The sequence below is a fragment of the Mizuhopecten yessoensis genome, unplaced genomic scaffold, assembly GCF_002113885.1.
Source record: "Mizuhopecten yessoensis strain PY_sf001 unplaced genomic scaffold, ASM211388v2 scaffold3961, whole genome shotgun sequence".
NCBI lineage: Eukaryota > Metazoa > Mollusca > Bivalvia > Pectinida > Pectinidae > Mizuhopecten > Mizuhopecten yessoensis.
In genome coordinates this window covers 745,952-765,847 of record NW_018405306.1, presented here as the reverse complement: position 1 = coordinate 765,847, position 19,896 = coordinate 745,952, and the positions used below count along the sequence as shown (strand labels likewise).

Genomic DNA, 19,896 nt, shown 5'->3' with positions numbered 1-19,896 from the left:
TCCTGTACTTTTATTATGGTATTTAACTTTATTTCATGACAATATTTTATTTGTTTTTAATGATGGCCAGGTTTAAAAGCGACAGTTTATTTCAGCGTTGCGTTACTTTTAATTTTTGGTATACTGTACATGTATCTATTGGCAAATTTTAAATTTGCAATCAGTGTATGTGTTATGTTAATCTTACAACATAAAAAGTGGTAGACTCAGCTGGTGGATTCTTTTTTAGTGCTGGCACGGCTCACCCTATACAAACCTTAATCGTGATGGAATTTTAAATTAACCAGTACTTCTCTACATTTTGAAATTCTTATAAGGAAGGCTTTTTATGCACCTTCCCCTCTATATTAACAGCTATTTAGGACATTTGGATTTCCAACTTTCAGTGAACCGTAGACAGTGTTGACAGACAGACATTTCGTTACACACACTTGTCTGATATACTCTCACTTACACCAGTCAAGCCAGTATTACCTTTACCTGGCGCTGAAAGTTCGCCCCTGTTAGGAAGGCTTTTGGTTCTGTCCCCTGGCCGAGACATATCAAAGTCTGTCAAAATGGTAGTTTCTACTCCTGCTGAATGCTCAATACTTTCGGAGTGGGACGACTGGTTCGCCCGTTGTCAGTATAATGTGATCAGGTGGGGTGTCCTGCTGGGTGTCTTCGGCAGTATGTTTCAGTGAAGTAGCAATACAAAGTCGGCATCAGTTCTGCGCTATCACAAGGAGACAAACACGAACATAACGCAGCCTCCAAAAACACACACGCATACACTATACGCATGCATCTTGCACACAGGGGAGGCCGTCCTTAAATTACCATAGCTGTTGATAAGACGTTAAACAATTCTAAACCAAACCAAACCAAACCAAACTTGTCGAAAAGATATAATGTGGTTATGATAAAAAGAAAATTACAATAACTACTGGTGCTGAGTGATATTGTAGTACAGTTGTGGCTTGCAGTCCTGAATGAATCTAGCGAGTATAAACAGCTTGGCATACATATCCAATTTCATACATATCTTTCACTGCATTTTATGAGTGCTTGTGGTTTTGAGAATGTTAAGTCTTAGATTCGTAGTTAGATTAACGTGTGTCCAAAAACGGCTTCGTTACACATTTTGACATGCAAGTAAGTAGTCAAATGACAATGTGATGACGATATAAAGCCCCGTTAACTTGCCTAACCGTATCTTCATTCAATATTTTTTATTACTAATAACTGATTATCACAGAAGGGTATGTGATGTATCTGTGTAATTTGCGTTTATAATACTCAGGTTTCGCCTTCTATTTCATATAGACTTAATTGTCACGTGTGCTATTTTGTTCTCATTTTTATGTAAACGATTTCACATTTACTGTCATATTGCTGTTAATGTACATGCATGTTAGTGTTCTGATGCATTCTCAACTTACATCTGTGAAATAATTTTTGTCTTACTTTGGTGAAAAGATTTTAAAATGCATTTTTGATATAATAAACAATAATTAAAATCACTGCTGACGCCGAGTAATTTTGTTGACAATTGTAACAGCTTGCAGACTAGACAGGAAACGTGCAACAATTCGCTTGACAAAAGCAATTGATAAAAAAGCTTAAAGCTATTAATTACACCGTTTCAGTCTCAATATTTTAAACTCTTTGAACTTTTATCGATCGAAATATGTATGTCAATGCTTTTGATACAGTACGTCCTGTGTAATTGCTTTAAGTATTGAAATATATTTAACACAACTGAGATGTATTTACCTCGTAACATTTGTCTGACTTGAGCGACGTGAGGTAAAGCGATTTTGACACGTATTTTGATAACAATTTGCCTACCACAATGATTCTTTTATATCCTTCTAACATCGCATTCTCCACAAACACTTAACGAGTTAAATGTATCTTTGATGTATTATACTCCCTTCAATATTATGTCTTATGTTAACAAATATTTAAAACTTAATACGTTTCGAGATTTATCAAATAAAAAATATAGCTATTTTAGATTTAGAAAGATATATCATATGAATGAATAACTAAAATAAGTTCAACAAAACATTTCTTTTCTTCTTTTAAGAATGTACAAGACATGTCTTCATATTTATTTAAACATAATCATGCAATGTAAAACAAAAATCACACCAACATGTAAAAAATACATGAGTGCCGTATCTATCACATAATGTACTGTGTTATTCAGTGAACATACCCATGTCATATGTGTTTTTTTTGCTTATGAACCCATTTTATATCATCTATCAGCTCTGTGCATGGTTGTAGGCTTCAATGGTGACGTCACGTCTAGGACAAGTACATGACCTCCCAGACTAACCCACTGGAGTCAAAATGGCGGCTTTACATTTCAAGCTTGTATGAAAATTGTCGTTTTACACGAATAAATGCCACAATCTTGATTTTGTGATAAAAAGGATCTTACACCTGTTTTCATTTCAAATGAGATTTATGAAACTCGTCACGAATTTTTCAGAGGCTCGCTAAGTTGAAAAATTCTTGGCCTCGTTTCATAAATCTCATATGAAATGAAAACACATTTAAGATCTTATTTATATGTCAATGTATAATATACAAATAAGTAAAAGTTTATATATAGGTAGAATATATTATGGTTTATTATATACTTGTCGGTGATACGGGTTGTTTCGTATGTGAGATACTGCTAGCTGTGCATAAGCCATATTCTGGACCAACACATATCCACCTTGCACGCGCTATATCCACCTAGCATTCTCGATATCTGCCCGGCACGCGCCATAAGCGTTTAACTTCCGGTTCAACACTTTTCAGAAAAATCCCACCTCAAACTGGTAGTGTACACACTGTATATCAATCTATATTTGCTATACAGTTAATTGAGTTTTATTTATAGTAGTGTGATCATACTTGTTAGGAGATATATCTTTTCTGCGTGTGTTATGTGTTATTGCTGATATATTACCAGATGATCGTTTTAGCCCTCGAATCATCAGTCATTGGGCTGATACGGAGAAGTATATGGATATGGTCATATAATAACCTCTAAGTATATACTGAATAAAAACTTAATACGTAATATATACTGAAAATGGTTATACCAAGAGGTTGTGTTCAAAAACATAGTATTCCGAGCAGCAGAAACGAGGCAAGTTTAAGTGTTGGTGACACAACACTAATGGCAGCCATATTTGACTCGTTTTCATCGTCCTCTGGCAAAGTGGCGAACATCCTGATAGGCCCTCCACTCCCGTCTCTGATTTTCAGCAGTGATACAAAGATGGTTGATCCACTTTCTGGCAGTCGTTCAAGGTACGCTGCACTTTCTATACCAATGATATTTTCCTTGCTGAGGAGAAGATGAACAGGGAATGTATCTGTTTGGCCATAGTCGGTGGAGGGCGTGTCAACTCCGACGCAATACACCACACGACTTGATATAAGCCAATCAATTGCGTCCTCGTGCCAGCTGGGGAAGTGGTAGCTGGTTGAATCACTGATGTTGTTAGTTTTGAAAACAGCATTATAATTTGGATAGTACTTCTGCCATCCTGAGTTCATCAGGACAACAGCTCCGTACGGGATTCTGCCGTTGCGCGTTTCCCAGGCCATGATGTCGTCTTTAGTGACTCTATAGTCACTGTTCGCTTCGGCCTTGGCTTTCACGTCGATTATGACACCGGGACCTGCCAGTCGTTCTATGGGAATCTGGTGATTTTTCCAGGGTCCTTCTCCCGCTGCTACGTGGTTAGGAGCGTCAGCGTGCGTTCCTGTGTGCTCAGCAAGATCAATACGGTTGTTTTCCAACCTAAACAAAACAAGTTTTAAACATCATTTTCACAGTTCACACTGTTGATGAAGTACCTACTGGGTTTAACTTAATATTCCAGTTCGATTTAAAATGTTGTATTGACATAATTATCATAATCTAAACAACACCAAACTAACGTTTCAAGACCGACTGGTCTCTTTGTCAAGCTATGACTGAGTGAGCGATCGTTATTTTTTACCTGTACAACGATGTGACGAAATTGTAAACTCAGTCTGTCGCTCAGCTACGTGACGTTTCGCCTTGCGTTAGCGAATGTATCTACACTGTATGGATTACCACTATTGACCCAAACGGTAGACAAGGCTTATTTTACAACATGCCAGTGTCCTATTCGGTACAGTGTGTTCATACTCTCTATCGATAGACGGTACGTCCCGTAGGCGGGTACACATAAGTGTTCAAAATTTGTTTATAGTTTCTGATTCCTGCTAGTTATGTTAATATCAGTTTCAGTAGGCTTAGTTTTAACCCTCTATGCTCAGGTTTCGTTACATATTTTAAGAAAAGATTTATTAAGATTGAAAACGAGTTGTTAGAATGTAAAAGAAACACTGTCCCTATTCGAAGTGTTTCCACATAAGCATCGGAATAACTTAGATATGGGTATCCACTCTTTTGGTATTTAGTATCGCTGGAGAGTCACATCGAACTTATACTGTTACGTAAGGATTGAATCCTGATGTGTTCTGGTTGATGGGGTCGATGCTCTATAATGTGTTAATTCCTAATCCATGTTGACTACCTTGACAACCCCTTTCACGTAAACCTTAAATAAACAACCCGTCAACACCAACAAAATATTCAGGGCAAGACGACAGTTTAAATAGTCATACTGGGCCATACAGAGGTTTTAACGACCTATTAACGTAAATACGTAATACCGGAGTCACAGAGTCTTAACTTTGCATTTTCGCTATATTATATAAATAAACATTTAGAACACGTTTACCGCTCGACACTGAGGTAGCGCCTTTTAAACACTGTATACACCTACTGCCTTATCAGTGCTTGCTCGACTCGTAACACGGTTTTATCTACATTCGTGATATAGGCGGTATACCTTAGTAAACAGTAAACATGTGGAAACACTGAAACACACTATTTGGGGACAAAGTGTATGATAAGAATAAGTCTCAATAGAGCTAGTAAAGTTTATAGAAAAACATTGAATAATAGTTACAGAAATTATCAGGAGAAATTGTCAAACGAGTTAAGATATACTGCTAGAATGGATTAAAAAAAATCTGGAATATTTTGGATAAATGTATCGGATCTGTAAAGAAAGGTAATGCTGATATATGTATTACTGAACTATATAAATACTTTAAGGATCTGAACAAGTCTGTTCAAGAGGATGACGATTTTGAGCTGGAAAATCCTGATAATAGTATTTTTGAAGATTATCTGAATGGTGAAATTACCGCTGATGAAATTGAATTTTCTTTAATCAATTTGAAAATAGTAAAGCCTCTGGTATAGATCAAATCCAAAATGAATATCTAAAAATTACAATGGATGTATTTTTACCTGTTTATCGAAAAATATTTAACCTCATTTTGAATACTGCGTCTATACCAGATGCGTGGATGATTGGTATTATAAAACCAGTATATAAAAACAAAGGCGATCCCAAAAATCCGGATAATTATAAAGAGATCAATTTGGTCTCGTGCCTCGGCAAAGTGTTCACTTCGGTTATTAATAATCGTTTAAATGAATGTGACCTTATAAGCATTGCACAAGCTGGGTTTAGAAAGGGTCATTCTACAACCGATAACAGGTTTGTATCGTATTCCTAAATCTCAATAAAATTTTCATTAGGAAAAAAACTTTCATCGATTCCAGTAAGGCGTTCGATTCTGTATGGAGAGTTGGTCTGTGGAAAAAGCTCCAAAAAAGCAACATTACTGGAAAAAAAATCAATATTATTTTTACGTTATTTGATAAAACCAAATCAGGTGTTAAAAATGGATGTGAACAGTCGGATTTGTTCAATTGTGAGATCGGTTTAAAACAGGGCGAAAATTATCACCATTTTTGTTTGCAATTTATTTAAATGATTTAGAAACTTATCTTGTTGAAAAAAATGTAATTGCCTTCAAACAATAGACAAACTGTGTATTGACAACATTGGAGTGTATCTCAAACTGTTCATTATCTTATACGCCGATGATACTGTCCTGTTTTCAGAAACACCAGATGGTTTACAATTAGCTTTAAATGAATTTGAACAATACTGTAATTATGAATAAAACTTGACAATACGTGTTTCAGATCATTGTCGGTTTCTTAGATGAACTATTGATTGAGAATTGACGAAAGGTTACATATCCCTACCAATTAGTGTTTATGTGCGACGTTTCGATGACTAGGACGGTACGTACTCTGTCACCTTCATCAGACAAATGACCAGTGAAGCGTATGTGTACAAAGATGTAAAACTTATACGAGTTGGTAATTTAAATTAAATGTCAATTCGGAAACGCTATAAGCGTATTCACACGACGATGTTACAAATGTACTGAATGACGCATACAATCGACAATTGGATTCAGATACGCTTTGTTTAATAACTGGCCATAGATGTGCGAGAGTCTACAAGCCAAACGTTTTACGGCAGACAGGGGCAAAGCAACGGCAACACCGAGGATTATGAGGACAAGACCGTGACTACGCTACAGGATAATAAACCATATATGAAGAGCTTTAGACCAAACAGCCACAACAGCAGTAAAGGCGTCCCATAGCCATCCAGGCAAAGATAGAGCAAGAAAGCAACGTCACACCGCTTCACTAGTTATTTGTCTGATGAAGGTCACAGAGTACGTACAGTACCAGTCATCGAAACGTCACATAGAAACATTCCACTGGTTGTCATACACATCTGTCTGCTATTTATACTTACCAACAGGAAGAAAATGTTTACTAATATTTAAAGATTAACTTGAATATATATATATTTTTTTTTTATAAGGATTAATTTGAATATATTGTTCATGTTATGGAGATATAACACAAAAAAACGGAGTGTACTCTAAATAAACCGCGAAGCGGTTTATGATGAGAGTACACTCCGTTTGTTTGTTTTATAGCTCCATAACATGAACAATATATTCAAATTAATCCTTATAATTTAATCTGCTATACACAATCCTTGTGGAAATCCACTTTCATTGATGGACTCTTTTCTTTTAGAAATTATTGCGCTGCTGTATCAGTCAATCAAAAGCGACGTTACAAAAAGCGACGTCATTTTTTACGTTATGGGTTGATAACATAAATTGTTAAGCCAATGAAAATGCTTGTTACAAGCAAGATTTAATTATTATTTGATAACACGATTATATAGGAGACACCCTCAATAGTCGCCTCATACTATTCTTTATCATAAAATCTGCCTATAATCCATTGTCCACCAACAACAGAAAATATAAGGGTATTTGACAATAATAAGTTCTTTTAACATGTTAATAATTCCACGAATAGTTGATATGTCACAAACGTGCACTCGTCAAGTGATCTAAGTAACTGCGATTAAATCAAGAACAGTATAGCTTTCTCATATCAGATGTTAAACCTAATCGCCGAAGTAGAAAATGAAGCATCGGTGTTTAATCATGGATGCGTATCAGGAAGAATCGTACTGAGCCCTAGTTTACTGTTACAAATATTTCAAGTTCTTCTTATTCAGCCCTAAAACACCGATTTCACACACAACTACATAAAGATTTAGGGAATATAAAGCAATAGACCAAGTGCTGGCACACGCAGCAGGAATGCTCCATACCGGCATATCAATGTGACAGGAACAATTTAATTTACAATTTGTCAGTTATCGGTTACCAAAACATTTTAGGTAATTTTTAATTAAATATTGGATTTCAAAAAAAGTATTTCTTTTGGTACAATTGAACGCCTCAATTCGGGTTATTTAAGTTCAGTCAGCCGTTACAGACGTCAAGTCATGTTTCAGATATACCTATATTATCATTTCGTTATTCAAATGGCATTAGTGATGCAAAGGGTATGTATATTTTATGATTGAAAATCAAGACAGATTTCATAATATATTAATAACAAATAGCAATCGGAACAAATAACTTATAATAAATTTAACATTAATTGTAACACGATTGATGAAAACTTCTCAAAGACTAGAAAATGTGTTAATTTGCAAAACTCTGATTTTCACTTTTTTACAATTCTTGTTTAACGTGAAGACATTTTCCCTGATAAAAAATTCGCAATTGCATCTACAATTCTAAAAAAAACCACTCACACAAAATATCCATTTTGTGCAAATCTTCAAGTGTTTTCAGCCATTGAAAACATCAAAGTCCACGACATACTTTACAGACACTGTTTATCTTTAACGATATTCAAATATTTCTATCTTTACTTGAAATGAAAAGTTAATGCGTGTCAAAGCAAAAAGTTAGGGATTACACTCAAGTAAGCAACTATATTCATCATAACGCTGACGTGACATATCATGTGTAACCTAATTTATTCACAGTTTACGTTTTCTAACGATATAATGGAGTTACATAAGTCAGTTGCAACCTTCATATTTGATGTCTGGATTTTGTGAGTTCATGAATAAATTTACTGTGGGTGTCGCCTTTAAGACATGACCTCGATTTTCTAAAAACGTTTTTCGCTATGTTGTGGTAGGCGTGTCAATACAGCAGAAGACACTTACAATACCGGAACACCAGGTTTTATTTCACCGGTACTGATGGTCTATATTCTTAATAAAGAGAGGTTCCCCAGCGAGTAATGATTGGTCATCATGTTAATCTAACTCAAGTTAGCTGTTATTGTTAATAAAACAATTTCTACAAGTTTACATGGACGCTGAATGTGGGAAGGAAAAGTCTAGGTAAACTGTTCAATATGATCTATATGATACATGCATCATGTTGAAATAGACGAAAGCAAACATCACATTATTTCTAGATCTACAAAAGTTCTAATTATTACCTTGCATATTTCAAAAGCAATACAAGAGTGTTTTGTGTTAAACAATGTTAACTGTATATAACATCATGCATATACATTTTCTGTCGCTGTAATTGTACGTTTTGGTAATAAGAAATGTTAGCATGGTAAACGTACAAGTAGAAGAGTAGATTCTTACCACGCGTGGCCCCACATTCCGCGATGCATGATTGACATATTGAAGCGAGGGTTAAAAGGCCAGGTGATTGCATCCGAGTCCAATTCATAACTGAGGTCCACCATTTTCAGGCCAAAGTACCCCTGTATACACAGTCCAAAGACAACCAGGCGCTCCATCTTCGTCGTAAATTATGCCTGTTGAAATATTCTAACGATATTTTGTCGTTGAGTATTCCCAAGACTTGACGATTGTCTATAGTGAGAACTGTCACTCCGTCTCGGCCTTAACATTTGTTATAAATGAAGGACGTTCCTAGCCTAGACAGTCAACGCATCGCATTAACAACCACGTGATTCGTTTTATTACAGTTTAATAAGTGTTGTCACGGTCGGTCGCCCTGACATTTTCATCCAAGCATAGAGCTTAAAATAGAATTTTGTGAAAATCATTTACAAAGTTATCACAAAAAAACCTTAGCAGCATTGAAATATGAAAACATTAAAATTAAAATTTGAATCAATTACATTCTGATTTGCCTCAATATTGCTAACACTATTGCGGACAAGAGCAGCAGGAGTTAAGGTCAACTGACACAAAGAGAGGTCGGTGGGCGGGGTCTTAAATCGATCACAGAGTGGAATATATACTTCGCTGAATGTAGTGATCATTGAAGCAGTTTTCTTTGCGACAAACAAGTGCAAACGGGGTTCGAGGGTGCAGGAAATATCCATACCAAGAATGACTGAAAGAACTATATGTCTTAAATGACAAATTGCAATTGCTTTACGTTAATAGCGAACGGTCTTGCGTGAGCCCGGGAAGCGGGCTCACGAAGTGAGCTTCATAGCGAGCTCTGCGAGCGCTTTTTGTATCGTTCGCGTGGTATATAGTAAAAAAAAGAAATTACTACAATACTATGCAATATTTTTTCTTTACATCGTGCAGAACGGACTTTAAAACTTGTGAAGCTAAACAATCGCCGTTTTGGTATTCCAGTGTGAAAATGATATAAGAAAGTCTTTATATGTTGATAGAGCAGATTTATTTTATAATCTGTTCAAAACGTTTTATTTACTAAAATACAATCTGTAAGAAATTACTTCTATGCTGTTTCTAATACGTATAGTTTCTCAATACCACACCACACAGGTCGTCAATATACATGGGTAAAACGGAAACAAAAATGTCTCCAATGTACCATAGCCACAGCATTAAACGGAAAAAATTGAAACACGAAAACTCCGCAAAATTGTAAAAAGTCTGTGCAATGTACTTTTTCTATTAAGTATCAAAGACACTCCTGTCTCTTACCCTGGACAAGTTTATCCGGACTTTAACCGATGTGAGGTTTCCTTGTCTCACCGTAGGGTTGAGACGGGGGATTTGCTTATTCATAACAATGGTGTGACGTCACTTCAACAATACAATGACGTCACGTCAACAATCCCTCAACGTCACGTCAACCCATTGTGTATATGATACACGATGGGAGAACAGGGTAAGAGAAAAAGAATAATTCACCCCCTTGTGGGTGAGATAAGGAAATATCAACCCTCGGGGAAAGATTCTTTTTCTATTTAGAAATCATGTTTTTCCACGGTCTGAAGCCTTGGAACATACAATATTCCGCAGATTGGTAAATCACTGCATTAACCTCACATATATCAGGAAACTGGCTGAAAATTTGGGACACGCCTGAAAGAACCTTGGAAAGACCTTGAAGCCATGACACAGCAAGTCAACACCACAAATACAAGGATGACATCGGAGACACAATACAATAAATCAGTCATTGTATATCATAATAGCACACACAACCACACCATAGACTGGAGAGATCGAACGTATCTTAGAGGGAGGACAACTGGTAAGTTAGGAAAATAAAAAAAATACATCTTGGTTAGGAGAAAAGGGGATTCAATGGGCAGAGACGAAGGGGCCATCAGCCGAGTCATCTTTCTGACCCCATTTGCCTACAGTATTGGAGTGCTATCAGGCGAAATGTCTATATATGATTTTTGACAGCTGACTATACTGATTCGGCACACTGTATCTTAATTGTTTCAGCGGTGTAGAGATGAGACAACGGACGTTTTCACTATTTATTTGACAAATGAAACAGGCGTTCTCGAGAGCTACAAAAACGTCTTCAATTCCTATTTGTGTTTAATTTTGATTTATTGTATTGTGTCGCCCATGTCATCCTTTTATTTCTCCTTCCAATAATCTGCATACCACCTCTGGCGTATTATCGCAGATAGTGTAGACTTCAACGTTAGGTGTCTAAAACAAAAACATTACTAACACTGTTTGTGGTCAATGCAATAATTTATCAACTCTCGAAAAATCACATTTTCCACTGCATAAAGCCTTGGGACATACGATATCCCCCGGATTGGTCAATCACTGCACTGGCTTGAACGGATTTATAATTGTGTATTCTGTACACATTCATCCTGCTTTCGACCTTCAGTATATTCACCGATATATTCCACACACTTTGAAGGCTACAGACAACATTGTTCTAAACCAAGATAAGTAAGCATGGTATAAAGAGCTTCGTGTGCTTACAATAAAACTTTCACATGAATAAAAGTGATGTCATCGTTGTTTTAATACATATATGACCTTAAATGAGTTTTCATTTCATATGAGATTTTATGAAACGAGTCTTAGGAGTTTTCATTTTTGCGAGCCTTGACGAGCAAATATTAAACCTTTGAGACAAGTTTCATAAAAGCTGATATGAAATGAAAACAAATTTAAGATACCTTTTATCACATAACTCAGAAAACTTGCATTTTGACAGGTTTTAAAGCCAAAATGTAGAGGTTTAATCAAACGGAGACAGCCATTTTGTTTCGCCATTCACAATTTATGACGTCACGTCATTGTCCATATTATGACGTCACCATCGATTTCTGACTGGCACAGCCAATGAAAAACGCTCCAGGGTATCATATGTAAAAAATATTACACGGGTGAATTCACTGGATAACAGGCCGATTATGTGATAAATAATTGTATCAAAATAACGATGGGACATGAATATATTAAAGGATTTCTGTGGTTTGCGTTAAAACTGTTCGACAGCGAATAAGTCTGCAATTAAAGAAAAATATTTACGTTTCAAGGTGAATACACATCTAGTTCGCATGCCCGACTAGTTTGTATTATTCTCTGCTTAAATTTAAGTTCATTGTTCGCGGTAAAGCGACAAAAGGCGGCTAACTGTACGCGGAGAATACCTTTATATATTATGATCGCTCAAAGTAGGTCACGTTTAAATGATTGAAGCGTTAAACTTTCATTAATACCAGTATGTCATATAGAATACGAAGCTTAGCAATGTTAGGTTATGAGGTTCCTTTGTGCGTGCTCTTCATTTTCATTTCCAGGATTTGATCGCAAAACTGTATTTATGTACATGTATGTGCAAATCATTTATCAATTTTTAACAGGAAACGTTGCGAAAAACATTAAGTACGAAATGTGTTAAATGAAAACAAGAAGCCGAACACCTATGGATTGGAGTACGAGAGTTGATGGGAAAGCTACAGGAGGGGTAAATGTAATATATCGATGTGTAGAACAATGTTTTATAAGACATATGATATCAAGTACAACGAAAAATTTGTTTCATTGATATGCAAGAATATCATTTCTGCATTTCTTTGAGACAATACTTCTAAGATAAGGCTCAAAGATGTTAACGATTAAAAACAAAATAAATAATATCTACAGTATAATAAATCATATATCTATAGTACATAGTACATGCATGTCGAAAACTCTTCAAATATTCAACATTTTTGTAGGTAACATTTCTAGACTGAAACATTCCACGTGATTTTGGATCTGCTACATTAATGAAATAGTCGACGTGTTGCATGGCAACGGCCCCAACACAAGGTATTCCTCGAATAAAAAGGAAGAGCTATTAACTACATAATGCAATAAAAGGTACGGAACGTCTCAAATTGACAAATTTTGGGTAAATCCGTTCCCAGTGTCATTAATTAAGCATAAATCAACAGTAGATACGATGCATACATCATAGCAAAGGAAAACATACTTATTTGTCCTTAAAATGATCTTTGTCCTTTAAAATGAACTATGTCTAGACTTCGCGACTCCAGAAAAGTAATGATTTCGAGATGTTAATTTCAGAGAATTAAGATAATACCGTTAATAGTTAGCGTGAACAATCTCTGAACCGCTATAACCAATACTATAATAGTATATAAGTCCAGGTAAACAAACGCTTTTATGAAATGTTATGTCAACCTCTGAGTTTGGCAACATAGTAGCCGCCTTCTTAAGACTACGGAAACGTTGATGAAAAAAGGTCACCAGAAACATTCAACATGTATGCATATAAGCCGTTTCAATGCAAATTACCGATTATATTTTATTTCAAGAAATCCTAATATGGTATCAAATACAAGTAAAGCCCTATCAGTTTTATTAAATGTAAAAAAAGAACTTTTATGTTTCAGTATTCTGTTGTTTACAAGAATATTTAATATGCAAACGAACTTTGAAAAAGATAATTATAAAAAAAGAAACATGATTCAAATGAATTATGATCATAATATTTGATATAGTCACATGCAAATTCACAAAACACTAAACATATATGGATATGTTTGCCGTTACGGTTGACCAAATACATTAATAGTCATATGTTTTCATATGAATTGCAGGTATTTGTCATTACATACTTAATGATTATATATAAGAAGTATAACGACCAGTCCTTAGCGACGTACATATATATGTATCCTTATTATGACATTTCACAACTAAGGTGAGTACGTTAGCACTCCATAAAGGAATATGTTCGTTGCCAACTGCATGCATACTACCTTATACGCCGTCAAAGGCCAATCATAGTTTGATGTATAGCAAAATGTTTAAATACTGCACTAAGAAAAAACACAAGTGAGAGTGGGTTGCTAATGTTAACCACGTGACCCGTGTTTGAAATGACAATATGGTTCCAGTGAATATATATTGATATATTAGTAAATATAGAAAATATACAGTGAACAGCACTTTTGATTTGCTTTTGATTGCGTTTAAAATTAATTATTTTGTGTAGCCGATTGAACATATTTTCTCATATATATTGGTCGTTATGTACGTGGAGTTGCACACTGCTCATGTAGTGACGCGGTCGAATGTTCAATAGTAAAGCCAAATTGCTTACTTTACGGGAAAGGAAAGGTTAAGGAAAATTTCATTCACTTCAGATTTCTCCTTATAATCAATATAGTTTGATTTCCTGGAGTTAAGGACTGTTCGGGAAACTCGTATCTGACCCGAAAAAATAACAAACAGTTATATCCTTATAGAATTACAAACAACCTCACAACTTAGCATATATCCATACCGACACTTATTTGTGAATCAATGATCTCACAAACCTCATATTTTCCGTATTAAGAAGTGTGTTTTTTATATCTTTTTCATGATATTCAAATCCTTTTAATCTCAATCGACTAGAAATAGGCATCATAGACTATATATAAATAAAGTCAGTGCAATGTTTCAGAAAATATTTCTATCACATCTTTGTATACTTCCTGCTGTCTTATCATATAACAAATTCTCAAAGACGCTTGTTTATACGATCATGGCAAGAGCTATAAAATGTGATATAAGTTCTCGTAACGCAAAGGAGTCCAATGGGTCCTTTGACACATCACGGGGTGTTGTTGTTTTAGATGACGGTGTTGTTGTTATTGGAGTTTTCTTAGTTGTTGCTTTTGTTTTAGTTGTAGTGGTCCTGGGTGTTGTAGTTGTGGGCGTTGTGGTTGTAGTTGTAGGCGTTGTGGTTGTAGATGAAGGCGTTGTGGTTGTAGTTGTAGGCGTTGTGGTTGTAGTTGTCGGTGTTGTGGTTGTAGTTGTAGGCGTTGTTGTAGTTGTCGGTGTTGTTGTTGTAGGCGTTGTGGTTGTAGGCGTTGTGGTTGTAGATGAAGGTGTTGTGGTTGTAGTTGTCGGTGTTGTGGTTGTAGTTGTTGGCGTTGTGGTTGTAGTTGTCGGTGTTGTTGTTGTAGTTGTCGGTGTTGTTGTTGTAGTTGTCGGTGTTGTGGTTGTAGTTGTTGGCGTTGTTGTAGTTGTCGGTGTTGTGGTTGTAGTTGTCGGTGTTGTGGTTGTAGTTGTCGGTGTTGTTGTTGTTGTTGTAGGCGTAGTGGTTGTAGTTGTAGGCGTTGTTGTAGTTGTCGGTGCTGTTGTTGTTGTTGTAGGCGTAGTGGTTGTAGTTGTCGGTGCTGTTGTTGATAACTCAAGACATGTTGAACAGCAGATTCCCGTCCGAATGATGTTGCTATATCCCGAACATTGACTAGCCTGGCAACCGAAGGTAAGATCGTCTCCAAGTGGACAGATTTCTACGGACAAAAATCATTTTGTGTTAAAATCGACGATACACTTGTTCTACGCCATAATTCTTTTTACTTATTATAGAAGAAATCCAGTCAAAACACCAGAACAAAAGCCCCGTTAGATGATTGTGTGCTTAGTCAAATATGTTCATAGAAATATTATTTGGATTAAAGTTGCGTATATGAATATTCTTCAACAAAGAATTACCATTTCAAGTATAGTTGAATATTAAATATTCTTTGCTAATCACTTGAAATCTTATATGAAAGCATAAAGTTCTTTACGCGTTTCACTTAAGTTGGGAAACTACTTTGATGGCTGAAGAATCTCTTTGATATGAGGAACATCAGTGGTATCTTAGAGTGCGGACAAACAGATTCATCATCTACATAACATATTTGATACTACAAATCTCAATACTAAATTAACTTGAAACATACCTTACCAAGTGTGACATTCTAATTAAAAAATAAGTAATTATGTAACACACCTGATCTGGAAGAAGATTGTTGAGAACTCACACAACGCCCCTTTTCACACCACTGTAAAATCAATAATGTATTTGAACATCAAGAAATACACAGAAAGAGGGTCTTTAAATCGGCTACCATCTTCTTTTTAAATAATACTTTATTCGGAATAATAATTTGATATCCTGCTGTCGATATCATTATCAATCTAAAGGAGAAATTGTATCCGTGCGCAGATGGTATGGAGCAATTTATCATAATGAAATTATAATAATAAGCGGTAACAAATATCCAGTTTAAAAAACCTTGAAAATCTAAAAAAAAAAAGAGAGAAATTTAATAGGAAAGTCTGGTTATCCTGATTTGATGGTATGCACTTAAGTTTGGGGGTTTTGGCACCTTTTAGATGAACAGTATGATACATAATGCTACTGAAAATATCAGCATCCTTCGACTTCAAACAAGAATGTTAAGTCAAGCTTGTGGCCGAGCAAGTGTTAAATATAATATATTTCATATGGTAGCTTACGCATCAACAACTACAATAATATCAATAATTAATAATAATGATGATTCCAGGTTCTTATAGACCGCTTTATCGCAACCTAGTTCGAAGGTTGTCTCAAAGCGGTTCACAAATTATAATTCGTGGTTATACAGCCTTTACAACCAGCCAATATCATTCTCAACTCCCTTGAGAACAAACAGCCGGTGCTGCCACGTCGGCGCTCACATCTAGCATTCAACAACTCCAGCACTGTCCAGCCACGTACTCATTTACAGCTGAGAAGACTGGAACAAGCTGAGTAAAGTATCTTGCTCAAAGATACAATAACTGCCGTGACGTGACTCGAACCCGCAACACTAGGGTCACGGGCCCGGCCTTCCTACCACTAGACATCCATGCCTCAAATATGGAACACTAAACAAAGAGCGACATCAAAAAGATGTGCGGATGCACATACGAGAACATAATACCTTCATGTGTCCACAAGGTGTGCCATCATAGGCCTGACGACGGTTGATGCATGTGCTGGTTCCAACACGTCGACATTCAAGCTGATAGCAAATTGTTGCCCATTTAAGGGGGTAGTTCACGTACTTATCCTGTAATGAAAATGGAAGCGACAACTCAGTGACTGTCAAGACGTCCAACAAGGGTTATTAAGGTCACCGAAGCCTACGAAGATCAATGAAGGCGTCAAAGGTCAACAATGGTTTCAAGGAGCGAACAACACGCTCAATGAACGTACAACGAATAAAACAGGCGTAACATAAAATAACTGTTTTGACAGCGAATTCATCAATTCATCACTTTTTCTTCAGATATCGGTGTTATGATGAACGTGTTTGAACCGGATACTCTCGTCAAGCCTAGCGGACATTTTTTATTTCTGATACAGGAAGCGAGACTCCACTTCAAAATACTGTAATGTAATTTCTGCATCAAAAATACCTAGAGAGCGACATTTTCTAAGATGACAAGATTCCATATTACTGGAAATGCTTTGTCAGGAGAATTGACAAGTTTAATCAAATATTTCGGCAGAATTCATTAAAAATATTAATATGGTATTGCCATTGCTCTTCGCAATTTTTATGGAAAAAAAGCAAATTGAATTCTTAACAAATAAACAATTTTTGAATCCATTTGCAGGCATTACAGTTCTCGAAAATTGACTGATTTACAGTTTTTGGTTCCCCAGGTAATGGTCAGTTTACAAGTTGACATACCCGACATATAACCCAGTCTTGCTCCGGAAGTGTGTGACATTGCTGATCGACAGGGTATACATTGCCTGGTTTCTCCGTCAGGGTCACCATGCTAAGAATGTCCGGCACGTTCGATAAGCAGTCACTAAAATTAGAATAATTTAAATTTAACTGATATAGTATATTTACTGATGATTTGGATTAAACCGTTGGGGTGTCATGAGAGACACTTGGTGAAACAGCATTTTATTTAATAATCAGGCAATGTTATCATATGTATGTAATTTCTGAGGCATTGGAATACATAAGAAAAAGGAGTAACAGATGAAGAAATAAATGGTTATAATGATACAGTTGTAGAGGACATCAAATAAACTCCCGGTTCTAAGATGGCTTCATATTAGACGCTAAATGCTATCTGAGTTTCACCTAATGGTACATATTAGTCGAATTGTTTTCCTTTACTGGCAGAGGCTCCGTCACTTATAAGCAAAACAATTACACAAAAGGTCATTCGGGATCACGGAGGGAAAATATATCAAAAGAGACAAGAGTAGTATTTCACTTCTTTTTCTGGCAACACTACGTGCCATTTATTTTTTTCATATCCGATACTATACAAATGCAACACAGGAATGAACATAATCATAATTGTTATAAATTAATGAAAAATACTGTAAAACTATATGAGTACAATATTTTTTATTTGCTTTCACCTATAACTGTAAAATATTTCTCGTATCTTGAAATCGGCTGATGTCAAAAGTAGCGTACTGTTTCCTTCTGTCATATTACATTAAAACATATTTGTATTGTTATGAATTGTGATCTATCTTTCTCTAACTCCAGCATTCGATACAGAAAATACCATCACTTTTCCCACTTTTCTCATTTAGTAAAAAAAAAAAAACCATTTTTTTCGAATGAATTACCGGAAACGAAATTTGCTAATATAAAATGTTATCTGCGATGATTTTGTTTGGCGTCTTTCATATGATACTCCATGCAATGCCATTATAATTACTCAAGAAAATGGATAGCTTACATTTCGAACGAAGTATATCCGACATCAATTGTATAGAACGTATTTGTGTAATTTTATCATAATTATAAAGCTTGTATTTTGGGCTATGTTTACAAGAATATACTTATCGAGGATTGACATTGTAAAAGAAGTAAATCTGTTCTCCATTTTCAGGAATAAATATTGACAAAATTCTGTGAATAACGAAGCATATTTCAAATAACTGTTGAAAATATTGACTACAAAGTTTAATGTTTTTTTTACTTACATGATTAGAATTCAATCGAGAACAAAAAAAGGGAAATCATACAAAGTTATCTACCTTCACAATGTGCCATTCCCCAATGAAGCAATTATTTAAAAAGAAAATCTGTATTAGATAAATAAAACAAAACAGTATACAAGAACGTACTTTCATTTTTAGAGACAAGCTAAAAGACATGTATCATGAAAACAAAATGGTATTATCAGAATTGCGCAGTTTAAAGACACGGGATGCTTTTCTTATCTAGCATCACCAATATATTTGATTTTTTTAGTTACTTTTCTGTGGAATTGTGACACCGAATTTTCAATATCTGTTAGAGATTATATAGAAATTGTAAATGTATGCTTACCTTCCCAGCTTACTGAGGTAAATGCCAATCTGAGATCTCGAACAGGACGAGAACTCGTACGGGTTTGACGCGAGAGTCTCGTTAACAGCAGGAAGTCGTGGTGCCATAACATAGTGAAGAGCGCTTGAACAACTTCCGGAGTTACTTGCATCATGGGTAGCGCCAAGGCTGTGATGTTTTAAAAATAGATTATTCACATTATTAAGGGAGATATTAGAACAGATAGCGCACACAAGATAAGTATAGTGTCGTATAATGCTGATTTTACTTCTCCTCCTATTCGTCTAAAAATAAATATGAACATGTTCTATTTTGCTAGTGAAACGAAAGCTTTTCTCAGTCGTAATATTTCAAAATAACTAATGTCAATCCAAAAGGAAATAAACAATGCGAAATGGAAGAATACCGGAAACAAAAAGCTGGAACTATTTATTACTTAGTTTTGGTACATAATTGGTTACTGTTGCTTTCACGATTTGTCAAATGTTAGCGTTTTAGTCTACAAAATTCTACTGTTTTGATTGATAACTCTATGTAGATTAAAAACAATACTCGAAACCAAACATTCACAAGGTGCATGATTGCATGTATATTTCCCTCATAGACGCAATTATTACACTCCACGAAATCAATGCTATGATAATCAATCTCTCCTTTCTTACTGATGGTTGCTAGATTATTGGATGGCTAGGTTACTGGGACAATATATTTTTTTATAAAATATGTAGCATCTGTCCCCCCCC

At 35.5% G+C, this 19,896-nt stretch overlaps 2 protein-coding genes across 2 annotated transcripts in view; both read right to left on the bottom strand.

Annotated features, from left to right (window-relative positions):
• Window positions 1–2,458: 2,458 nt before the first annotated feature.
• Window positions 2,459–9,383, bottom strand: LOC110448235. Its single transcript, XM_021494386.1, has 2 exons — window positions 8,958–9,383; window positions 2,459–3,793 (listed from the first exon to the last, which is right to left on the bottom strand). The coding sequence occupies exons 1-2, from the start codon at window positions 9,113–9,115 to the stop codon at window positions 3,100–3,102; spliced, it is 852 nt and encodes a 283-aa protein (XP_021350061.1). The 5' UTR covers window positions 9,116–9,383; the 3' UTR covers window positions 2,459–3,099.
• A 2,545-nt stretch (window positions 9,384–11,928) lies between these two features.
• LOC110448261 (serine-rich adhesin for platelets-like) overlaps window positions 11,929–19,896 on the bottom strand; it is a 36,363-nt gene continuing 28,395 nt past the window's right edge. The window contains exons 13-17 of the mRNA XM_021494427.1: window positions 19,154–19,321; window positions 17,534–17,657; window positions 16,778–16,906; window positions 15,820–15,871; window positions 11,929–15,334 (exon numbers count right to left, since the gene is read on the bottom strand). Of these exons, the coding sequence (XP_021350102.1) occupies window positions 14,568–15,334; window positions 15,820–15,871; window positions 16,778–16,906; window positions 17,534–17,657; window positions 19,154–19,321 (1,240 nt within the window). The 3' untranslated portion in view covers window positions 11,929–14,567. The remainder of the gene's footprint in view (window positions 15,335–15,819; window positions 15,872–16,777; window positions 16,907–17,533; window positions 17,658–19,153; window positions 19,322–19,896) is intronic.